The 21,175-nt window shown below is 27.7% G+C and overlaps 7 protein-coding genes across 15 annotated transcripts; 3 read left to right on the top strand and 4 right to left on the bottom strand.

Annotated features, from left to right (window-relative positions):
* The first annotated feature begins 530 nt into the window (after positions 1-530).
* On the top strand, positions 531-5,597 carry LOC117204732 (F-box/WD repeat-containing protein 5). Its single transcript, XM_033442423.1, has 10 exons — positions 531-545; positions 1,224-1,554; positions 1,724-1,881; positions 1,968-2,145; positions 2,230-2,422; positions 2,506-2,727; positions 2,830-3,005; positions 3,097-3,427; positions 3,512-3,724; positions 3,803-5,597. The coding sequence occupies exons 2-10, from the start codon at positions 1,263-1,265 to the stop codon at positions 4,068-4,070; spliced, it is 2,031 nt and encodes a 676-aa protein (XP_033298314.1). The 5' UTR covers positions 531-545; positions 1,224-1,262; the 3' UTR covers positions 4,071-5,597.
* Positions 5,598-5,660: 63 nt separating this feature from the next.
* On the bottom strand, positions 5,661-6,504 carry LOC117204738 (E3 ubiquitin-protein ligase PPP1R11-like). The gene is made up of 5 exons (XM_033442443.1): positions 6,484-6,504; positions 6,278-6,386; positions 6,037-6,189; positions 5,846-5,948; positions 5,661-5,768 (listed from the first exon to the last, which is right to left on the bottom strand). The coding sequence occupies exons 2-4, from the start codon at positions 6,297-6,299 to the stop codon at positions 5,923-5,925; spliced, it is 201 nt and encodes a 66-aa protein (XP_033298334.1). The 5' UTR covers positions 6,300-6,386; positions 6,484-6,504; the 3' UTR covers positions 5,661-5,768; positions 5,846-5,922.
* Positions 6,487-8,731, bottom strand: LOC117204733 (succinate--hydroxymethylglutarate CoA-transferase). Of its 2 annotated transcripts, none has more exons than XM_033442424.1 (3): positions 8,328-8,731; positions 6,977-8,260; positions 6,487-6,910 (listed from the first exon to the last, which is right to left on the bottom strand). In XM_033442424.1, the coding sequence occupies exons 2-3, from the start codon at positions 8,033-8,035 to the stop codon at positions 6,680-6,682; spliced, it is 1,290 nt and encodes a 429-aa protein (XP_033298315.1). In that variant the 5' UTR covers positions 8,036-8,260; positions 8,328-8,731; the 3' UTR covers positions 6,487-6,679. The 2 variants fall into 2 exon arrangements, with proteins under 2 accessions (XP_033298315.1, XP_033298316.1); XM_033442425.1 differs by having other exon boundaries at positions 6,977-7,941.
* A 23-nt stretch (positions 8,732-8,754) lies between these two features.
* Positions 8,755-10,508, top strand: LOC117204736 (probable RNA-binding protein 18). 2 transcript variants are annotated; one of them, XM_033442437.1, is made up of 5 exons: positions 8,755-9,062; positions 9,179-9,276; positions 9,429-9,615; positions 9,774-9,850; positions 9,933-10,508. In XM_033442437.1, the coding sequence occupies exons 1-5, from the start codon at positions 9,051-9,053 to the stop codon at positions 10,147-10,149; spliced, it is 591 nt and encodes a 196-aa protein (XP_033298328.1). In that variant the 5' UTR covers positions 8,755-9,050; the 3' UTR covers positions 10,150-10,508. The 2 variants fall into 2 exon arrangements, with proteins under 2 accessions (XP_033298328.1, XP_033298327.1); XM_033442436.1 differs by having other exon boundaries at positions 9,402-9,615.
* Positions 10,218-12,010, bottom strand: LOC117204737 (probable 28S ribosomal protein S25, mitochondrial). 3 transcript variants are annotated; one of them, XM_033442439.1, is made up of 5 exons: positions 11,882-12,010; positions 11,710-11,808; positions 11,352-11,575; positions 11,169-11,275; positions 10,218-10,942 (listed from the first exon to the last, which is right to left on the bottom strand). In XM_033442439.1, the coding sequence occupies exons 3-5, from the start codon at positions 11,486-11,488 to the stop codon at positions 10,671-10,673; spliced, it is 516 nt and encodes a 171-aa protein (XP_033298330.1). In that variant the 5' UTR covers positions 11,489-11,575; positions 11,710-11,808; positions 11,882-12,010; the 3' UTR covers positions 10,218-10,670. The 3 variants fall into 3 exon arrangements, with proteins under 3 accessions (XP_033298330.1, XP_033298331.1, XP_033298329.1); XM_033442440.1 differs by lacking the exon at positions 11,882-12,010 and having other exon boundaries at positions 11,704-11,874; XM_033442438.1 differs by lacking the exon at positions 11,882-12,010 and having other exon boundaries at positions 11,710-11,874.
* LOC117204731 (alanine--tRNA ligase, cytoplasmic) lies at positions 11,944-17,038 on the top strand. 3 transcript variants are annotated; one of them, XM_033442419.1, is made up of 15 exons: positions 11,944-12,071; positions 12,257-12,450; positions 12,535-12,723; positions 12,802-12,947; positions 13,081-13,272; positions 13,333-13,623; positions 13,718-13,827; positions 13,914-14,188; positions 14,272-14,595; positions 14,670-14,928; positions 15,029-15,281; positions 15,362-15,626; positions 15,703-15,987; positions 16,067-16,244; positions 16,323-16,996. In XM_033442419.1, the coding sequence occupies exons 2-15, from the start codon at positions 12,307-12,309 to the stop codon at positions 16,994-16,996; spliced, it is 3,585 nt and encodes a 1,194-aa protein (XP_033298310.1). In that variant the 5' UTR covers positions 11,944-12,071; positions 12,257-12,306. The 3 variants fall into 3 exon arrangements, with proteins under 3 accessions (XP_033298310.1, XP_033298312.1, XP_033298311.1); XM_033442421.1 differs by lacking the exon at positions 11,944-12,071 and having other exon boundaries at positions 12,276-12,450; positions 16,326-17,038; XM_033442420.1 differs by lacking the exon at positions 11,944-12,071 and having other exon boundaries at positions 12,276-12,450; positions 16,323-17,038.
* LOC117204734 (mitochondrial ribosome-associated GTPase 2) lies at positions 17,022-20,174 on the bottom strand. 3 transcript variants are annotated; one of them, XM_033442428.1, is made up of 8 exons: positions 19,734-20,162; positions 19,091-19,645; positions 18,474-18,610; positions 18,283-18,402; positions 17,851-18,189; positions 17,633-17,771; positions 17,322-17,554; positions 17,022-17,244 (listed from the first exon to the last, which is right to left on the bottom strand). In XM_033442428.1, the coding sequence occupies exons 1-8, from the start codon at positions 19,909-19,911 to the stop codon at positions 17,095-17,097; spliced, it is 1,851 nt and encodes a 616-aa protein (XP_033298319.1). In that variant the 5' UTR covers positions 19,912-20,162; the 3' UTR covers positions 17,022-17,094. The 3 variants fall into 3 exon arrangements, with proteins under 3 accessions (XP_033298319.1, XP_033298318.1, XP_033298317.1); XM_033442427.1 differs by lacking the exon at positions 19,091-19,645 and having other exon boundaries at positions 18,474-18,710; positions 20,031-20,174; XM_033442426.1 differs by lacking the exons at positions 19,091-19,645; positions 19,734-20,162 and adding an exon at positions 18,799-18,935 and having other exon boundaries at positions 18,474-18,710.
* Between the last annotated feature and the right edge of the window lie 1,001 nt (positions 20,175-21,175).

Raw genomic sequence — 21,175 nt, 5'->3', positions numbered from 1 at the left:
ATATTGATTTTTTACTGTAAAGAAATAAAATTGATATTCATTTTTAGCTAACAAATTCAATGAAAATAGTATATAATTGTGAATATAATTATTACTTGTATAATTCATATACAACTTGGTAAGTACATATACATTTTTCAACTATTATTTTTAAAAAATACCTAATACACCAATATTCTTCACATTTTTACCTACGTATTATCTCGCTATAGAAAACATTATGTGTGTTTGTGCGCGCATTATCTATAGTACTATAGTTATTCGAGGACCAGTTTTAAAAAAGAAAACAATATGGAACGCTTATTCCTATTTCTAACGATACAAGCTGTATCGTCTATTGCCAGATTTAGAATATGCTGTCAAAAAATTTAATTTCATATTATCATTACAACAATTTTCAATCATTTCAACTTATGTTACGCTTGTTATTTGCAAACATCCGGTACGCAATATTTACATTGAAAATTTAGTCAAAGATTACTTTTATATTTAATTGAGACAATTTATTATTTTCTTACGCAATAAGTAGATGGGACTTTTGATAAGTACGTATATAAAATATATATTTTAAGAACATTTTTTAACACGTCGGCTGTCACGATGGTCATCAGTGATCCATATTACTAAATTTTTTAGAATGATTAAAACATGATCAATTTCATGGACTAATAAATGTTTAACCATGTGAATGATTACGATAACAAAAAAATGTGCAAATATAATGATATATTGCAAAAATTAAATGTTATGGTGCAGCACATTGTAACTCCGTTGTAAAGCAAAATATACGACAACTACGAAATGTACTGGCACATATCCTTATTTTCCGTAAAATATGGTACTAAATGATAAGAAATTTATTATAATTTAATCTGATTAATCATAATAATATATAAATGAAATAATAAATATAGTGGTGTACAAATATATTTTATAGCCACTTTATAAAATTTGCGTGACAGTCAACGTGTTAATTAATGCTATTAAATACTATATATTAATAATTATTTTAATATTATTAATACTTCATCAAAAAGTTACTTCTTTCATTCTTTATATTGAAAGTATTTTTCTTGTGGTTCTAAAGCAATTAAAACTATTTTAAAGCATATCACCTACATACAAATACCCTGCTGTATACCGCTTGAACGCGATCGTTTTTCGATCTCGGTCAAACTCGTACGTTCTCGGAACCGTTCACATTACAACAGTGTTACTGATAGGTATCAGCTGTTCTAGTAAATAAAGGACTGTGTTTCGATATGGACATCGACGAGAGTGTCACACAGCAAAATCAGGAAGATATAAATGAAGATGCGATTAAATTGGAAGAGAGAAACAATCGTTTGTCTGAAAGCTCCGAAAGAAATGAGGACTGGTATTATATGCCGGATTCCATTCTCTTGAATATTTTTCAATATCTAACGCCAAGGGAGTTGACAATCGCTGGAGAAGTATGCAAATCATGGCACAGAGTTTCGTGCGACGAATTTCTTTGGAAAGATCTGCTCTATCAGACATATAAAATAGATCCAGACATCGGCATTATGCCAGGTTAACTTTATTGTATATTTATAAATTATTCAACATAGCAATAAACACGATTTTCGTGGGATTAAAAATAAAAACGTACGAATTATGCAGTATAATTGGAAATCATTTTTAATACTAATGTTTATTTATATTCCTCTGTTTTCAATTTAATATATTAGGTATTTTGTAGGGAAGACATCTTGGTTAGGAGAATTTAAACGTTTAACGTATCATACACCACTGTTAGAAACGGAGGTACTTAAAGAACATTCTCACCAAGTCTTACATGTTAGCTTCTCGCATAATGGAAAGATGTTTGCCACTTGTTCGAAAGATGGATACATCTTCGTGAGTTATTTCTATTTTGTAATTATATAATTCCTGTTTGTATTTTATATTCAAAAACGTAAGATCTATTGTGCAATTTATCCTAGGTTTGGAAAAGTCAATATCCTGTTAGTGTAAAGTACCTTCATGATATGAAAACATTTAGTTGGAAATATACACAGTTTTCGCAATTCAATTCTTCAGATACTTTGTTACTTGTTTCTGGTGTACACTTTGGAACACCTCTGAGCACTTCGGGTGAAATAGCAGTATTTAGATTAGCACGTAAGGATATCAAATTAGTTATATTTTAGAGTTAATAACAAAGAAAATATATTATTAGTAATAATTTAATTTTGTTTGTCACAGCTGGCTTTGGTCTTCAGTGTAGAGTAATAAATAAACCTTATGACATATTTGGAACATGGTACAGTGAACATTACCTTTTAAGTGGAAATTTATGCTGGTTGGCACATTTAGTTAGTACTAGTCTCCTATGGCTTAATAAGGCAAATCAAGAGACATCTAGTGAACATGTGCCTATTATGACACAACTGTTTAGGTATCATACATGACAAATAACTTTTTATAGTATGAAAACGATTTTTTAGCCATAAATATACACAGATATTTTATATATTTTAGATTTTACAATGGTAATGCTTCATCAGTTCGAGCAATAATGGTAGCTAATTGCTTAACACCTGAACAAACTGAATCTAGAGAGCAAGAAAATCAGCCTTCATCTTCCAATGTTAAAGAAGAAAGGGGAAATCCACCAAGCCATAAAGATATTTCATCTACATCTTCTAGTGACAATTTAAAAGAAGAACCAGTTGTCCTTCGTCATGCATCATCCAGATTACAGTAAGCTAATTCAGCAAGATACATTTCTCATTTACACATTTCTTAATTTAAAGATATGTATTAAAAACGATTGATATGATTAAGCAAAGCATGTACAAATAGATATAGTACATTGGAAGGTGGATTTATGAATTGGAAGAAACTTGGTGATGGTTTTGAATATGCTAATCCTATACAATATAATCAGGAATATAGACAAGTAGAAATGGAGAAAAAAGCACAGGAAAATGATAAAGAAAGCGACAATTCTCAGTGGGATGAAGAGAATGAATCTGGAGGTAAGTGAAAATTATTGCAAATTAATAATAGTAATATTTTTATATACTATTTATATAATATTGTATAAATTTAATGGTATTTTACGGATAGAATCGTCTAATACGGAAGAAGGTGATAATGATGAATTATCAAATAATTGTGAAAAATATCTTATTTTTACAACTGGATCCAAAACTTACACACCGCATCAAGTGGGTTTCAAGAGAATAAAAAATTTAAAGTTTCCTACACGATTAGATCCAGGACCGTCATTACGTGAAAGAATAGCACAAAGAGAAAGAGAACGAGAAAGACAGAATTCTGACGCATTTTTTACCAATTGGTTGAATTATGAATCTGTAGCTGATCAATTTGATAAAGTAGATCACTTAATTGATTTGCATGGACACATTATAGGAATGGGACTTTCTCCAGATCATAGGTTAGTCATTTATGCTATAAGTATAAATTTATATATATTTTTATTTTTTATTATAAATAACGTATTGCGTATGTTTGTCATTAGATATTTGTATGTAAATACAAGACCATGGCCACGAGGTTATGTTATTACAAATCCATTACAACCTCCTCCAATAGCTCAAGAAATCGATATACACGTAATTGATTTAGTAACATTAAAACAAGTTGGTACCATGCTAAGAGCTCATAAGGCATATACACCAAACAATGAATGTTTCTTTATTTTTCTTGATGTGTGCAATGAATATGTAGCAAGGTAAATTTATTAAAATATTTTATCTTAATGTTTATTCCGTTTGAGTTTAATCTGTTAACTCTAAATTATAATTATTAGCGGTGCGGAAGATAAACATGGCTATCTCTGGGACAGACATTATGGAGTATGTTTAGCCAAGTTTCCTCATTCTGATGTTGTTAATTCTGTTGCTTTCAATCCACGTGATCCTGAAATGTTAGTTACAACTAGTGACGACTATACTGTTAAAGTTTGGCGTAGTCGAGCTGTAGTTCGTTCACTGGGACTAAACGAAGATTCTTTTCGTAGAGGTATGGAAGTACGTAATAGGCGAAAGTTTCGAAAAAGTAGTTGTAACGTTGATTAACTAAAGACTATTAAGTTCCCAATTTAAATTTCTGTTTAGAGTTTTAAAAGATACATCAAATTACATTACTTCTATCTTCTATTTCAATTTGTAATATATTAATATCTCTATATGAATTTACAAATTCTATTTTCAATGAAATTAGGATAAAGAACATAAATGGTTACATATTTACAAATATGATCTATAGATGTTTACATATTGTTTTAACAATTAACAATTAAGCTATATAATATACAATATTGCACATATTTTATTTATACGACATTACATATTTTTAATAACTGAAGAAAGATTTATTTCTCTTTTACAATGGCGTTTATTGAAATTGAAATATTTATAATTTGTTTTATAAGAAAATCGAAAGCTGCTAGGTATAACGGAGTTGATCTGTTTGTGTGATTTTACTGTTTTTCAGTTTCTATCTGACTTTGTATGTACTTAAGGATAAATTACCTTCAGAGATAGGTTGTATATTTTTAAACATTTACAAAGTATGAGTGTAAGACTCTTCTAAACTTTCATGACATATTTTAATTGACAATATTTCATGTTTAAATAATTTTCTGACTGATATCTTTAAATTAGTTTAGAATAAGCTTTGATGGTACACAAGTGTTTAATATGTATAATTAGCAATTGCTAACACTGTTTTCATTAAAAAGTAACAAAAAATTAAATGTTACAATAGTTTTGTGTCTATAAAAAAAGATAAAAAATGAAAAATTTTTTATTGTTTTATATACATATGTACAAATATGTATCATCAGAACTGTACAAACAACTATTTATAATTAATATATTCTCAGCTAGGAATTTACTTTAAATTAGAATAAAATCTACATTTTAATACCCATTATGATGTAATATAAAACTATTCAAAATGAAGGTATTTCAATCATAAAGAAATACATATATGCAAATATTATTATAGCAAAAAAATAATTTAAAGGTATTATTTCCTATCATAAATATTTAACATATATGTATATCTGTTCAATTACTATATTAGAACAAGAGATATATGTGTAATAGGTATACAATATATAATCAAAAACTATTCAAGAATCGTTGAAATTTATATTAAACGTTATAATTATTTAACATATATGTATATCTGTCCAATTATTATATTAGAACAAGTGATATATGTGTAATAGGTATACAATATATAATCAAAAACTATTCAAGAATCGTTGAAATTTATATTAAACGTTATAATTATTTCGTTAAGAATTTTAAATCTATTAATAAACTTTTACAATACTTTCAATAATATTTTTGCAATTCATGTCTAAATTACTTCACAACTATCGAGAAGCTACAAGGTGGTATGTATAGTCTAAATTAAGTAATATAAAAATTATAGTTAATTCTACTATGTTCAACGAAATAATGTATATATTTTTGCTTTTGAGTTACTTAGTGGCCACTATCATTGACAAATTCATTTTCAATCATATGCTATATAAACATTAAATCATGTAACAATGATTAACCATACTATTAATAAAAGTTTATATTTTCCTTTTCTCTCTTTTAAATGATATGCCTTACCAATGCTCTCATTATTAAGAATATAAATAAGTATTGCAAGTGTAACTTACAATATTTATTTAAAAATATCAACATTAGTAATAGGGATAATAATAATATAACTGTATTTAGAACTGATATTTCCTTGATATTTTGAATGTCCTATAAAATATAGAACTATACATTAATATACGTATTATTATATATTTGACACCATATGAAATTGTATCCAAAATCACCTAATTTTCCTTTCTATGCAACTCAAATTCAAACAGTATATCTTTCCATTTAAAGAAAATATTTGTCATCATGATATTTATATAGATGCATTTACTACTGATTCTGCAAAAAAATGTGTAATAATTTATAAAGTTTCCCTATATTATACAATTTACATGATTTTCTTTATAATTTTACTTGATAAAATTACCTGGAGTAGGAGATACTTCTTTAGATGTTTCTGCATTATGACGTGGAATCTTTTTGTGGGCATCTTTATGTCCATGACAATGTTCGCATTCGTCATCACTATCTTCAGAACTACTTTCACCAAAACTTCTTGGCTTTTCATAGATACAACAACCTACAATATCATATATATTATACATTTATACATGAATATAATTATGTTAATAATATTGTGTTAAATTTTAGATAACACAAAATTTCACATTTAGATTTCTTTTTATTCATATGTTCATTATCCACTGTGCCTTGAGTCCATTGAACTTTCTTATTTGATCTTGGCTTTCTAAGACATAATCGAACAGTTGGTACATCCTAAAACAGAACAGAAACGAATGAAATATTTTCTATTTTTTACATTTATATGTATACATATTGCTAAGAAGTGTAATCGTAATAAATGTTTATTTACAAATATATTTTAGAAGATTTATTTTAACTTGAATACATTAATTTTATAATAAACAATAGTTATATTAAAATTATATAATTAAATTATTTTATAAAAGTTTTTTTCAGGCTTAAATTATTAAGCTATTATATATATATATATATATTAATACATTCTAAAAAATATCTTGTATCTTTTTTAAATAAAAAACATTTCTTCATTGCACAATCTTGGCTTTTTTTAAGGTCTGTATTTTATCATCAGTATAGTTTAAAATATTTTTTAATATTTCAGTAGTATGTTGGCCCATCATAGGAGGAGCAGTTCGAACTTTATTTGTGGCATAACTATATGTTACAGCAGGACCAACAACTTTAATTTTCTTCCCTGTAGGATGTTCCATTTCTTGCACCAATTTTATGTGTTTTATATGAGGATCTTCAAAAACCTATAAAATTCTTTTGTATAAAGACTATTTTCAAGTTATTTTAGCACAACATTTATGATTTTGTACCTGTCTTATTGTATTTATTGGACCATAAGGGAATAAAGCACCTTTAAAAACAATTTCCCATTCTTTATTAGTTTTTGTTCTAAACTTTTCTCTAAGAATAGGTAATAATTCATTTCTATTTTTCACTCTAGCTTTGTTATTTTTGTACTTATCTATTTCAGATAATTTTAATAATTGCATTCTTTTAAGTAAATCTAAGAACTGTGCATCACTGCCTGTTCCTACAGTCATATAACCATCCTTTGTATGAAAAGCTTCATAAGGTACAATACTTTCATGTTCTGAACCCCAACGTACTCCTTCTTTACCAGTATTTAAATAGTTTGATCCAACGTTGATTAAACTAGCAACTTGTGTTGATAGTAAATTACATTGAATCCACTGTCCTTTATTGGTTTTCATTCTCTGATATAATGCTGCTAGGATTGCACCATGGGCATATAAACCTGTTGCTAAATCAGTTACTGCTACTCCAACTTTACATGGTGACCCATCTTTTGGACCTGTTATATGTAACAAGCCTCCTATAGAAGCAGCAATCACATCGTATCCTGGCCTGTTTGTATAAGGTCCTTCATATCCATAACCAGTCAAAGAGCAGTATATAAGATGAGGGGCTACTTTAGAGATATCTTCGTACCCTAAACCCATATTTTTTAATTTCCCTGGGACATAATTTTCCACTAATACATCAGATTTTTTTGCCAATTCATAAATTACATCTCTACCTTCCTTGAGATCAATGCATATACTTTTTTTGTTTCTATTAACAGAAAGAAAATAAGTTGCTTCTTCAGTTCCTTCTATAAATGGTGGACCCCATTTTCGTGCTTCATCTCCGCTACCTGGTTTTTCAATTTTCAAGATTTCAGCACCAAGATCACCAAGAATCATGGTACAATATGGTCCAGCAATAATTCGAGTCAAATCCAAAACACGAATTCCAGACAAGGGTGATTTATTATCTGCAATACTTGTACATGTATGCCTTTGATTTTTGATGTTATATATATTAAGTAGATGCTTTGTTTTTATCCATTTGAACATGAAAGCAGACATTGTGTACTTTTTAGAAATAGTAGTTGATTTTGCAAAGAATTTTTATTATTCACTACCATAAATATATATACAATTTCACTGAACTATTAACTAAGATCACCAAAAAAATTGAACTGTGTGGTGTTGTTAACATAACACTTTTGCACTGATAACACTTATCACTTGTACTGTATCCGATATGCCGTAGACATATGAAAAACTATCTTTTTTAGATTCAAACAATTCCTATTACGTTGAATTCATTATCAGGCTGAAATAATGACGTAGGTATTCATAATAGAACTAAGCATACCTGAGATGCAGAATCTGTGATATCTGTTTCTAAAACAGTTTCTGTTTGTATTTGAGTAACTGTTTGCTCAGATGTTACTGATCTCTCCATTTGGGATGTATTTTGTACGAATTTGTACAGAGAGAAATATAATTTAACGAGAATCGATATTGCGGTTACTTCGTGCTGTCATCATTCGTAATCTAACAAAAACGACGCCATGTTTAGAACTACTACAGTTTGTTTACTATTTCTATTTATAATATATATTTAAAAATAACAAAATTTTCTTCATTCGCATATCATAAATAACATGATATGCACATATGCTTTTGTGCTATATTTTACTCATATTTATTCATTCATTATTATAGTTGAAAATATGTATTAAAAATAGTCTTGAACATCATATATTAAATTCGAAAATAACAGAACAATTTACTACGATGAAGTATCGTTAAAGATAATAGAGCCCTTGATATGCGTTATAAATATCGATATATATTCGTACAATATATTTCAATTATTCTGCAAATAAATATCTCGTAATACTTGTAACTATCATCCGTAGAGATGAACAATTTTGCTAAACTGCCGTAAAGCGAATGTATGTGTTGTCGATGCATTTGTACGATTTCATATAAATACTTGAGGTCTAATGCCCAATTTTACAGAAAAATACATTTCGAAGTCAATATCGGCGATTAAGGTTTCTTCGATTAATGTAATATCTTTTAAGACACTATGAATATGGAGGTAAAACTGATTTCTCAAATTGTAAATAGGTTATGCTATTACACTTCAGTCTAATTAAGTAATTTGGAGTATATGTATGATAGTATTTTAGTAATCACAATTTTATTTATTTTTAGCCAGTTACCAAAGTTCCTTTGCCATTAGAACCCATAAAATCAAATCATGTGGAAGATAGGAGATTGTGGGTGGGCAATTTAGATTTAAGGATTAATGAGTAAGTATTTACTCAGATTAATCAAACCATATTTTCTTAACATGATAGTTTTATTATTTGAAAGTAATATAATTTTTTTGTGTGATGAAAATATCTGAAAAAACTAACTCTTTATCTGTTAACTGGTACCAACTCCTAAAACTTGTCCAAAGACATGGAACGATCGAAAAGTTCGACCTCTTGTTTCATCGATCAGGTCCACAAGCTGGTCAACCTAGAGGTTATGCATTTGTTACGTACAAAACTATTCAAGATGCTAAGACAGCCAAAGATGCTTTACATAATTTAAAAGTAGGATCAAAAAACATCATTGTGAGATGGGCACACAGTGTGACAGAGGTAATTATTAAAATAGTGCTATTGAAATATTGATCTTTACAAGTTTCTTGCTAAAAAAAAGATACTAAAATCTTTAGGCATGTTAAGTTTACATCAATAAATTAACATTGTGTTGTAAACTGAATATTACAATATTAACAGCATTTCTTCTTTTTAAGTCTGATATGGATAAGCCAAAACCAAAAATAGATATACCTGCTTTAGCTGGAGCTAAGAAAGAAGATAAAAGAATTAGGTAAGTTTATGTTTATAAATATATTAAGATGAAAGTATATTTTAATATCTATTATTAAATGTTACTATAATTTTCTTAATAGTCGTGAAACAGCAATTCAAGCTATAGAAGCAAAATTGAAACTGATGAAAGAATCGGAAGAAGAATTTGAATTGAATAAGCCTTTAAATGGATCACCTGTAATACAATTGTATCAAAAGCCAGAAAATCCAAAACCGTCCACGTCAACCCGTTATCATAATCGAAGCAATCATTATCACAATAATAAGCCATATAATCGTCATAAACCAAGAAGATAATTTAAATTATTTTTTTTCATTTATAGTGTTATAATTAAAGATAATCAATTCATTTTTATTAATTAACATTTGTTCCATGACTGCGTATAGTTGGCATATTTATATTATTTATAATTTCTCTTTAAGTAATGTCTCTGTATTAAGTCAATTTTTTTTATTATAAAGTCTTATATTTTTTAGTTAGTCTTTTTTAATCTCTCTTTTACTATCAACATGATTCCTACAGTGACGCGATTGCACATTAGATACAGAAGTATCTTAATTCACTAACAATGTAATGCTTAATATGTACATCAATGTACACGTATTTTCATAATCTATAATATCTTTTTATATAATAAACAAATATATACTTTAAATACATATTTTATTGTAATGCAAAACATGATCATTTTTTATTTAATATTAAGTAACTAGAAACAAAAAGCTATTAATTACCAAAATTAAATAAACATGATACTAAATGTTTTTTTTGCTATAGTAAGTTTTGTTTTAACCATAATGCACTCATTAAAGCAAAATTATATTTCCCCTGTATTTTGCTTTCTTATATGTTTTCCACGCATGTGATATGGCAGAGGTACTATAGCAGGACATGGTATTTGACCAGGTATTACACATATACAGCTTCTAGGACAGCCAACACCAAAATTAGCAGAATTATCTATCTTCTTTTTCAATATACTTTCTTCCTCCTGAACTTTCAGTGATTTACAAATTACAGTTTGAAGATGATGTAATATATCTTCCTTAGATTTGCCATCTATATCGATTAACATAGTGTTTCCATTCTCTGTATAAAATTAAGAAAAGATCATTTTTTAAATCTAATATTTTTAAAAATATGAAATATGTTTATTAATATCTATACATTTTTTAATGTTAGAATAAAAAATTCACCTAAAAATATACACTACAAAAAAACTATTGAATTATTATTTTTAAACTGACATTCAAATAATTTTAATTAAAGCTATATATGTGTATATATATATAAAAATTTTTACCACATAACATACCATAATAACATTTTATAAAAGGTGTCGGTGTCATATTTCTAAAAGTGATAATTTGCACATTTGGATTTTTATATTGGAGTTGTGATAAATGCCAAAATACAAACCGTCTAAATATAAATCAGACTTGTTATAAATATTTTAACTATTTTCCATATAGTTTTATGAAAATAATGTAAGACTTACCTAGCGCCATCATGATGTTCTCCGTGTGTATTATAATTAACAGAAAATATTTGTATTTCATCTTTTAAAATTAATTTGCCAGAATTTAAATAATTTAATGTTCTTCGTATAGGTGCTCTACCAATCATAAACGGCATTTTTACTACTTGTTAATTAAACACGTGTGAAACAATAACTTAATCCTTTATTGCCTCTCTTTTATATGCTGATACATTAAATATGACCTAAAATAAAATAGTCTTAGATATAATTATTTTATTAATATTTTACATTTCATTTAAGTAAGAAATATGAAATAGTTTAAATATACAATTAATAAATATTTTTAATAAGAAAAGTATTTTTGATTTACGTTTACCGTTCCTTAACAAAGGTTGATAATGTTTACTCTGCTACTATAGTAATATTTTATAAGTCCTTCTTTAAATCATATATATGAATATTACGATGATACAATCTAAAAAATTTTTTGGTTATGTATCTTTATTTGTATGCTTATGTGTAGTCTTATCATTCATTGGTATATATACTATGTATATGCGGTTGTGGATGATTTGACCGTTAATGCAGTCAAAGAACTGAAGTTACGGTTATGATACAATCTAGTGCCGGTACGACTCACATATGTTGCAAATATCTTTTCCTTTCTCTTTTGAAATCCTTATCTCCAGTTTTTGTAAAGCTCGCTGCTTTGGTATAAACTTCCGTATTTAGTCTCGAGTAAGTTTATAGATTGTGCCCCCTGTTTATATTTCATAATCTTATAATATTACGATGTCAATACAAATTTTAGTTTTTTAATTAATATTTATTACTTGAATATTTTGCTTTATTTAAATAAACAATATAAACTGTCTCCATATGTTCAAATTACTTTATGAGTATTATATATTATTTAATTTTAGAAGTAGAAGTGAAGAAATAGAAATAAAGAAGTGGGAAAGAATAGATCAGTATGACTGTAATGATGAGTGCTAAGCAAATTCGCCAAGCTTATATTGATTTTTTTAAAAGTAAGAATCACGAATACGTGCATTCCAGTTCTACAATACCACATGATGATCCTACATTATTATTTACAAATGCTGGAATGAACCAGGTATAATATATTTAATAAAGATATTATTATCTCCAGTTGTTAAAATATATCTTTCATTCATTTGTTTATTTTGATCATTTTTAGTTTAAACCAATATTTCTGGGAACAGTGGATCCTAATAGCGATATGGCAAAGCTAATGAGAGCTGTTAACAGTCAAAAATGTATTAGAGCTGGAGGAAAACATAATGATCTAGATGATGTTGGAAAAGATGTTTACCATCATACATTTTTTGAAATGATGGGTAACTGGTCTTTTGGAGATTATTTTAAAGTAATACACTAATTATGTAATGCATGATTTATTGAAAAATAGTTATTGCAATTTCTACATATATGACTGATTCTTTAGAAAGAGATTTGTACTTGGGCTTGGGAATTTCTAACTGTTAAATTAAAGTTATCAGCAGATCGACTGTATGTAACTTATTTTGGAGGCGATGAAAAAAATAATTTAAAATCTGATGAAGAATGCAAACAAATCTGGCTTTCTTTAGGGTAATTAGATATTTATTATATTTAGTTTTTAATATTTAGTAGTAGTATTATTATATTTAGTTTTTATTGTATCAATTATTACTACCATAGCTTTTATAAAAGGACATTATAAACACTTATTTTACTTTCTTAGTGTATCTCCTAGTCATGTATTACCAGGAAATATGAAAGATAATTTCTGGGAAATGGGAGAAACAGGCCCATGTGGACCTTGTAGTGAAATCCATTATGATCGTATTGGCAATAGGGAAGCAGCTGATTTAGTAAATCAAGATGATCCAGATGTTTTGGAGATTTGGAATCTTGTATTTATACAATTTAATAGGTAAGTAACTTATAATAATAAAAGTAAGCTTTATTTCTCTAATGTTATATAATATTTTAGAGAAACTGATGGAAGTTTGAAACTGTTACCAAAAAGACACATTGATTGTGGTCTGGGTTTAGAAAGATTAGTGTCAGTTATACAAAATAAAAGAGCAAATTATGATACAGATTTATTTGTACCACTTTTTGATGCAATACAAGAAGGTACCGGAGCACCACCTTATCGAGGAAGGGTAGGCATGGAAGATGAAGATGGAATAGATATGGCATATAGAGTTTTGGCTGATCATGCAAGAACTATTACAATCGCTCTTGCAGATGGAGGTGTACCTGATAATACTGGTAGAGGGTGTGTTTTATTAAATTTATATATTCATGTCTTCTTAAATTACGTATTTTGATCATATTCCAACATATAAATTGTATCATTAATGAAACTTTAGATATGTGCTAAGAAGAATTTTGAGGCGTGCTGTACGTTATGCAACTGAAAAATTGAATGCTAAACCTGGTTTTTTTGGGTCATTGGTGAATGTTGTGGTAAATATTCTTGGTAAGCACCTTCAGCTTGATTTTTAAGTCTTTTATATTATTTATGATATATTTTATATTAAAAATTACTTTTTTATGGGAATATAGGTGACATCTTTCCAGAAGTGAAAAAAGACCCACAGTATATAATTGATGTCATTAATGAAGAAGAAATTCAATTTCTCAAGACTTTATCGCGTGGTCGTAATTTATTAAATCGTACTATAGCAAAATTAGAATCATCAAATGTTCTCCCAGGTGATGTTGCATGGCGTCTATACGACACATATGGTTTTCCGGTTGATTTAACACAACTTATGGCTGAAGAGAAAGGTTTAAAAGTAGATATAATCGGCTACGAAGAAGCAAAAAAGCAAGCTCAGGTACTAGATATGTCAAGCACTTTGCAGCAATGATTCAGAATGTATTATTGGTAAAGTAATTATAATTATTTAATTTATCTCAGCTTATTTCCCAAAGTAAAAGTGGTGGAGTAGATGATCAAATTAATTTGGATGTTCATGCAATTACTGAATTACAAAATAAAGGAATTAAACCAACAAACGACTTGCCAAAATATAATTACAAAGTCGTAAATAATAAATTATATGAAGAATATGAATTTGTTCCATGTACTGGTACTGTTATTGCTGTTAGACGTGCAAAGACTTTCGTCGATGAAGTATCATCAGGAGAAGAAGTTGGGATTTTGTTAGATCAAACTAACTTCTATGCAGAACAGGGTGGACAAATATACGATGAGGGATTTTTAGTGAAGATCGATGATGACGTAAATAAATACCGTACTTAAATTTACGTGTATTTACGCATAATTATTAAAGATAACTATCTTCATTTTTCTAGGATACCGAAGTTCGTATAAAAAATGTTCAAATAAGAGGTGGTTACGTTTTACACATTGGAACTGTAGGTCAAGGAAAATTGAAAAAAGGCGATAAAGTTTTTTTGAACATAGATACTACACGAAGGAGACTTATAATGAGCAATCACACTGCAACTCATGCTCTTAATCATGCTCTTCGCAAAGTGTTAGGCACAGAAGTTGATCAGAAGGGTTCTTTAGTTGCACCTGACCGTCTTCGTTTTGATTTTACAAATAAAGGTTTGTTAAAAAATAGTAATAAAGACCACACAGAATGTAAAATATATTTTAAAATGCTTAAAAAAATCTATACATATATTCTAAACATCTCTTTTTATAGGAGCAATGACTGCAGAACAAGTAAGAAAGGTAGAGGAAATTACAAGTAATATGATAAAAGGAAATAAAAAGATCTATGCTAAAGAAAGTAATTTAGCACTAGCAAAAACTATTCAAGGATTACGTGCTATGTTTGAAGAAACATATCCTGATCCTGTAAGAGTTGTTAGTATAGGTATACCAGTTGAGGACTTAGAAAAAGATCCTTTAAGTAGTGCTGCATTACAAACTAGCGTAGAATTTTGTGGTGGAACGTAAATATATTTAATATTTTCAATAATGTACAATAAAGGTCGTAAACAGTTTTTAATTATATAGTTTTAATTTTTTTTAGGCATTTACATTATACAGAACATATTGGAGATTTTGTTATAGCCAGTGAAGAGGCTATTGCTAAAGGTATTAGGCGTATAGTAGCTCTAACAGGCCCTGAAGCAACAAAAGCTCAGAAGAAAGCATCTATATTACAAAATCATTTAGACCAACTTCAAGCAACTATAGTAGCTGATAAAGATGGTGTAAATATAAAAGAACACATAAAAGAAATAGTTGAATTAACAGATGATGTTTCACATGCTACTATTTCAAGCTGGAAAAAGGTACATTTTATACATGCACATACATTTTTGTATAGTTCATTTTGTAACCATCATAAACGTGTTTATTTAAATATAGGATAAAATGCGTAAAATGTTAAAAGATTTAAGAAAGGCACTCGACGATAAAGAGCGTGTAGCTAAAATCGCAATAGTCAATGCAGTAGTAGATACCATTCAAGAAATAATTCAACAAAATATTGGATGTTTAGTACTAGTTGAAGTATTACAAGCATATAGTAATACAAAAGCTTTAGATTCAGCCCTTAAAAAAATAAAAGCTATATCTCCAGAGACAAGTGCATTACTTATAAGTGTCGACCCTGATGCTAAAAAAATTTTTGCTCTTAGCGCAGTATCTAAGGTAAGATCAGATGCGTGTAGCCAAATAAGCTAATTAATATAAAAATAATACTTTTATTATGTTTTATAAAATACAATAGTCTGCTATAAATAAAGGATTAAAAGCAAATGAATGGATTCAAGAAATTGCTTCACTCATGGAAGGGAAAGGTGGTGGAAAATCTGAATCTGCTCAGGCTTCGGGTACGAATATATCATGCGTAACTAAGTTGGTACACACTGCTAAAAATTTTGCTAACTCGAAGCTTGGAATAGTAGGTAGGATCTAATTTACTATACATCAACATTAATATGTCATATAAACTGAAAGTATCTGAACTTAAAACATGTTTTCAGAAGATATTGTAAATGAAAATCATGATCAATTGAAAAGTAGCGAAAAATCTGTATGTTCTAAAACTTTAAAAAAGAAATTGGTACTTTCCAGTGATATTGGAAGTATTAAATATTATCGTACTCAAATAGTCGCTAAATATAGCAATATAGAATTAACTACATCACAACATAAAAATGATGACACATCAAAATGTATTAAGCTAGAAGGAAATGGTGTTGTGTTGTCTGATAGCAATGCGATCGCGTTTTATTTATCCAGTGATCAATTAAGATGTTCGAGTAATGCTTTTACATTCAGTGAAGTTTTACAATGGTTAAGTTATGCAGATAATCATATTTTGCCAGCAGTACTTGGATGGATTGTGCCATGTCTTTCAAAAAATGTTCCAAATAATGTGAAGACAAATATTAAAACATCTAAAGAAGATGTTCTATCTTCTTTAAAGAAACTAAATAATATACTATTGACAAAAACTTATTTAGTGGGAGAACGAATTAGTCTTGCAGATATTGCTGTTTTCACTGCCTTAATGCCGTTGTACGAACATGTATTAGATCCGGCATCTAGAAAGCAGTATACAAATCTAAATAGATGGTTTTTCACTATCTTAAATCAGTCGGAAGTAGCTAGTATGATAAAAAATTTTAAGATTTGTGAAAAATCTGTTAATTGATATTAAATATTGTTTTTGAAACAAATGGTTTTTATAAATGATTTTTATTAACAAATTATTATAAATATATAATATAATTAATCAAAATATTCTTTGTACTACAATACATTTTCCTTCTTACTCTCTTCTTCTTCCTTGTCATATAGTATTCTTATTTCTCTTAATAAAGTGGATATATTTGTACCCATTTTAGCAGAAATTGGAATAATTGGTAAATTAATCTTTTGTTTGAGTATTTCCAATTTTTCCTATAATTATATAGTTAGCTATATTATGGTAATATTAATTTTTTAAATAATATTAATTAGAGAAAACAATATCTAACCATTGCTCCTGGTAAATCTATCTTATTTGCTGCAATGAGATGTAATCGTTTATTTAGTTGTACATTGAATTCTGCGATTTCGTATTTTAAAGTTTCAAAATCTCTCCATGGTTCATCAGAGGCAACATCGAGAATAAATAATAAAACCTTACAACGTTCTGCATGTTTAAGAAATTGTATGCCAAGTCCTCTATTTTTATGAGAGTCAGGTATAAGACCAGGTAAATCAGCCACTTGGGAATTAACAAATTTATTATTAAAAGAATAATAAAAAAGAAATATTGATTAATTGATTACATTGTGTTACCAACCTGTAACTTGCTCATAATCATCATACAATATGATTCCTAAATGAGGTTTCAATGTCGTAAATTGATATGCTGCAACTTTTGGTCTAGCTCTAGATATTGCCCTGAGTAATGTACTTTTACCTGCATTTGGAAATCCAATCTAATACAAACATTTGAATTGTTAGCTTTTAACTAAATTTTAAGAGATCAATCATAATATTAATATAACTTTTACTTACTAATCCTACATGTGCCATACTACTTATTTCTAACACATACTGTAAATCTTCTCCATCCGCACCATATTCACTTATACATGGAGATTGTTGTACATCTGATTTAAAAAATGCATTCCCATGACCACCAGCACCACCTCGTGCAGCAATAAACATCATTCCTTCTTGACTTAAGTCAGCTATTATGCTTCCTTTCATATTGCGTATTATGGTACCTATAGGAACAGGTACTACAGTATGCTTGGCATTTTTTCCAAAACAACTTTTGTTATAGCCTTTTTCTCCATCTTCAGCTTTGAGAACAGAACTTATATGTGAAAGGTCTTTAACATACAATGATGTCTGCAACATTTGAAGTATACATATTTCAAATATTTCAAATATTATCAATTCTATTTATCTTCAATCTGTTTTAACAAATTATTCAATTTTTACCTCAAAAATTATATGACCACCATGTCCCCCATCTCCACCATCTGGCCCAGCATTCTCATTTGACCATAATTGTAAAAAAGATATTTCTCCATCTCCACCTTTTCCTCCAATTGTTCTTACCTAAATATTGATGTAGGTAAATATTTTTAAATATTAAGCACAAATTAAGGAAAAATTATTTAACTTCATACTTGCTTCAAATCAAGGATACTTCTATCTGCATCATTCTTTGCTCTTGGTTTTATACTACGTAATGGTTTGGGAACATTCTTTTGTTCTATAAATCTTTTAAAAGTACAAAATGATTTAAATATGTTTTTATTTATATCTTTACATTCTTTAATATTTATTGCAACAGTATATAAAATACTTCGTTTCCAACAATTTTTATGTAAAATTAGATTTCTTATTTGATGAATGTAATACATCTGAAAATAAAATCACAATTTTAAATGTAAATAAATAGGAATTTATTAAATTATGTATTACATTGATTTGTACTTTTTATATGTGTACATTGCACATATGTAATAACATTATCTTCCAACCACAACATTTAAATTATTTTCCAAAATATTTGCTATTAAATTTTGGTGTATATTAATAACTCTTTCTCTATATAAAGGTAAATGGTTAGATTTATAACTTATTCTATAAGTTCTTTTTTCTACTTTTCCTTCTGATTCATATAACTTTAAGAAATTAACATCATTTATAATATGTCCTGCATGATTATATAATAAAACATAAAATTTAATTGGATTAAATTCTTCCTTAACACCAAAAGTTATATCAAATGCATATGTACGAGTATCTATATTAGTTGCATTTATATGCGATATGTTTGTAATTTGACTTATATCTTTCCATGAAAAATTATTACTATTGCATTCTAGAATGTTTATTTTCTTTTTAGGTGCAATGTTCTTAGCAGTTGGTGGTTTAGATTTTATAAATATGTGAGTTAAAGCCCCAGCAGAATGAAATTGTTTGTCCAAACTGCGATATCCAGTTACTATATAACTTTGAAAAGATGACCATACAAATGGTTCAATTGCTGTTAGTACAAAATTTCCATGTGCTGCCATTTCTATGATTTTCCATGAATCATCCCAACGTCTTGGTGGGTTGTCAATAGCTGTACCACCCTGACCATTGCATAGAGTAACTAATACTTGACCATTGCTTTTTAATATTTCTGATGCACTTATAAAGAATTGTCTTAATAATTCCCTATTTTTTTCTATTCTCATTTTACCACCAACATGAGGGAAGTTAAAAATAATTTTGTTAAATAATTTTGTTTTTAATATTGGATGTTCTTTTAAATTTGTTGCATCAACACCTAATAATACACAAACTCCTGAAAAGAAAAGCATAGAATTTTTATAATTAATTATATTAATGAATATAAAGAAAAAATATTAATCTTTTCCAAAAAAAATACCAACCATTACTTTTTAAATATTCTATGTTTTTCTTTCCAAGCTCTTGATCAACATTAGCTTCGTAACATGTTGCAGTAATATTAATTTTTAAATTGAGATGGAACAGTGCAACAGAAAATGAAAAATTGCCTTCTCCAACTAAGAGTATACAATCATTTTCATTGAACATAGTAACTTTCATGATTTTGGTAAATCAAGGTAATAGAATTATTATATTGTATAATCACTATTAAAATAATGTGTTTAAATCTCTCTTAAAGACATATTTACTAACCCTTAAAACACGAAAACACGACTAACCTCATATGAATAGTGTAACAATGATGTACTAGACGTGATTTACTAGTTTATTATTTATAATTATGGTAATATACATATTAAGCTAATTAGAAAGTTTAATAAATGAGCAAATGAATTTTTAAATAATTGTAATAAGATTAGTAACATTAAATAATATCATACTCGAATTTGAAAATGACAAGAAAGTTTAAAATATGACATACACTATGTCTTACGAGACGAGTCAATAAACGTAAACAAAATGTGGTTGTTGCGGATGCGGCTATTGGCTGCCGACTAGTAATATTTGAATGTCATATACTTATAAATTTAAGATCACTCTCATATAAATGTGGATTGTGGAAATATATACAATGTACTTCTGTAATTTTCTGAATTTCATGTACTAATGAAAGTCAATGAAAAATGTATTATTTACTGTTTTACATTATAACTTAATTTAATTACATTAAAGGTTGATATGTGTAACCTAAGTTTATTTAGAGAAATTAATAAATTATATTAATATTTTTAAGTTTGTTATTAATATATACGTAAAAATGAACAAAAATTTCTAAAAGATATATCTAAGTTTGTTTTAACTTTGTTCCGTTAATAGTTTCACGTATTTTATTACTGGTACAAATGTTTACTAATAATTTTTATTTCCCTGTTACATATATTATCATGAAACTTAAAAATTACTCTAATTGTAGTATAATTTCTAATACATATATATATTGCATTCTTTTTTTTATATTAGTTATTATCGAACACATATAAATGAAATTGATTAAAATCTAAGCAACATACATGCATATTGTATATGTGAAATTACAAATGTTTTTATGTGATGTTATGTATATATATCGGATATTGTGTTAATTCATTGCGGAAGTAATTTAAAATAAACCTTGCATTTTTCTGACAACTTCTTTGGCTTACAAACGAAAGTTTGTGACATAATAGTACGACGAATGAATGAAACTATTTTTGTACGATACTTCGATGAGTGTGTTACAAAATTAGCATCATGAATTCACTGTATGATTCCGTTTTTGCATACAATAAATATTAATTCACGGATTTCTCAGAAAAATTTGAAATAAATGAATCTATTCATGATTACTTAATTGATTATTATTTACTAAATAGGAAATAGAAAA

Source organism: Bombus bifarius, unplaced genomic scaffold (assembly GCF_011952205.1).
Source record: "Bombus bifarius isolate JDL3187 unplaced genomic scaffold, Bbif_JDL3187 scf7180000007979, whole genome shotgun sequence".
NCBI classification, from domain to species: Eukaryota; Metazoa; Arthropoda; class Insecta; order Hymenoptera; family Apidae; genus Bombus; species Bombus bifarius.
This window is presented reverse-complemented; position numbering and strand designations above follow the sequence as displayed.

Excerpts from the sequence above, each read along its gene's own strand:
- LOC117204731 (XM_033442420.1), top strand. The coding sequence starts at position 12,307 with ATGACTGTAATGATGAGTGCTAAGCAAATTCGCCAAGCTTATATTGAT. Across the intron at positions 12,451-12,534 it reads CAAATGCTGGAATGAACCAG|TTTAAACCAATATTTCTGGG; the intron begins GTATAATATATT and ends GATCATTTTTAG. Across the intron at positions 13,828-13,913 it reads TGTTGTGGTAAATATTCTTG|GTGACATCTTTCCAGAAGTG; the intron begins GTAAGCACCTTC and ends ATGGGAATATAG.
- LOC117204733 (XM_033442424.1), bottom strand. The coding sequence starts at position 8,035 with ATGTCTGCTTTCATGTTCAAATGGATAAAAACAAAGCATCTACTTAAT. Across the intron at positions 6,911-6,976 it reads CAATAAATACAATAAGACAG|GTTTTTGAAGATCCTCATAT; the intron begins GTACAAAATCAT and ends AGAATTTTATAG.
- LOC117204732 (XM_033442423.1), top strand. The coding sequence starts at position 1,263 with ATGGACATCGACGAGAGTGTCACACAGCAAAATCAGGAAGATATAAAT. Across the intron at positions 2,423-2,505 it reads ATTATGACACAACTGTTTAG|ATTTTACAATGGTAATGCTT; the intron begins GTATCATACATG and ends TATATATTTTAG. Across the intron at positions 3,428-3,511 it reads GGACTTTCTCCAGATCATAG|ATATTTGTATGTAAATACAA; the intron begins GTTAGTCATTTA and ends GTTTGTCATTAG.
- LOC117204737 (XM_033442439.1), bottom strand. The coding sequence starts at position 11,488 with ATGCCGTTTATGATTGGTAGAGCACCTATACGAAGAACATTAAATTAT. Across the intron at positions 11,276-11,351 it reads GAACATCATGATGGCGCTAG|ACGGTTTGTATTTTGGCATT; the intron begins GTAAGTCTTACA and ends ATTTATATTTAG. Across the intron at positions 10,943-11,168 it reads TTTTATAAAATGTTATTATG|AGAATGGAAACACTATGTTA; the intron begins GTATGTTATGTG and ends AATTTTATACAG.
- LOC117204734 (XM_033442428.1), bottom strand. The coding sequence starts at position 19,911 with ATGAAAGTTACTATGTTCAATGAAAATGATTGTATACTCTTAGTTGGA. Across the intron at positions 17,772-17,850 it reads GTATGGCACATGTAGGATTA|ATTGGATTTCCAAATGCAGG; the intron begins GTAAGTAAAAGT and ends TGTTTGTATTAG. Across the intron at positions 17,245-17,321 it reads TAGATTTACCAGGAGCAATG|GAAAAATTGGAAATACTCAA; the intron begins GTTAGATATTGT and ends ATATAATTATAG.
- LOC117204736 (XM_033442436.1), top strand. Across the intron at positions 9,277-9,401 it reads TTAGATTTAAGGATTAATGA|GTACCAACTCCTAAAACTTG; the intron begins GTAAGTATTTAC and ends ATCTGTTAACTG. Across the intron at positions 9,851-9,932 it reads AAAGAAGATAAAAGAATTAG|TCGTGAAACAGCAATTCAAG; the intron begins GTAAGTTTATGT and ends TTTTCTTAATAG.
- LOC117204738 (XM_033442443.1), bottom strand. The coding sequence starts at position 6,299 with ATGAATAAAAAGAAATCTAAAT. Across the intron at positions 6,190-6,277 it reads GAATAAAAAGAAATCTAAAT|GTTGTTGTATCTATGAAAAG; the intron begins GTGAAATTTTGT and ends ATGATATTGTAG. Across the intron at positions 5,949-6,036 it reads AGAAGTATCTCCTACTCCAG|AATCAGTAGTAAATGCATCT; the intron begins GTAATTTTATCA and ends ATTTTTTTGCAG.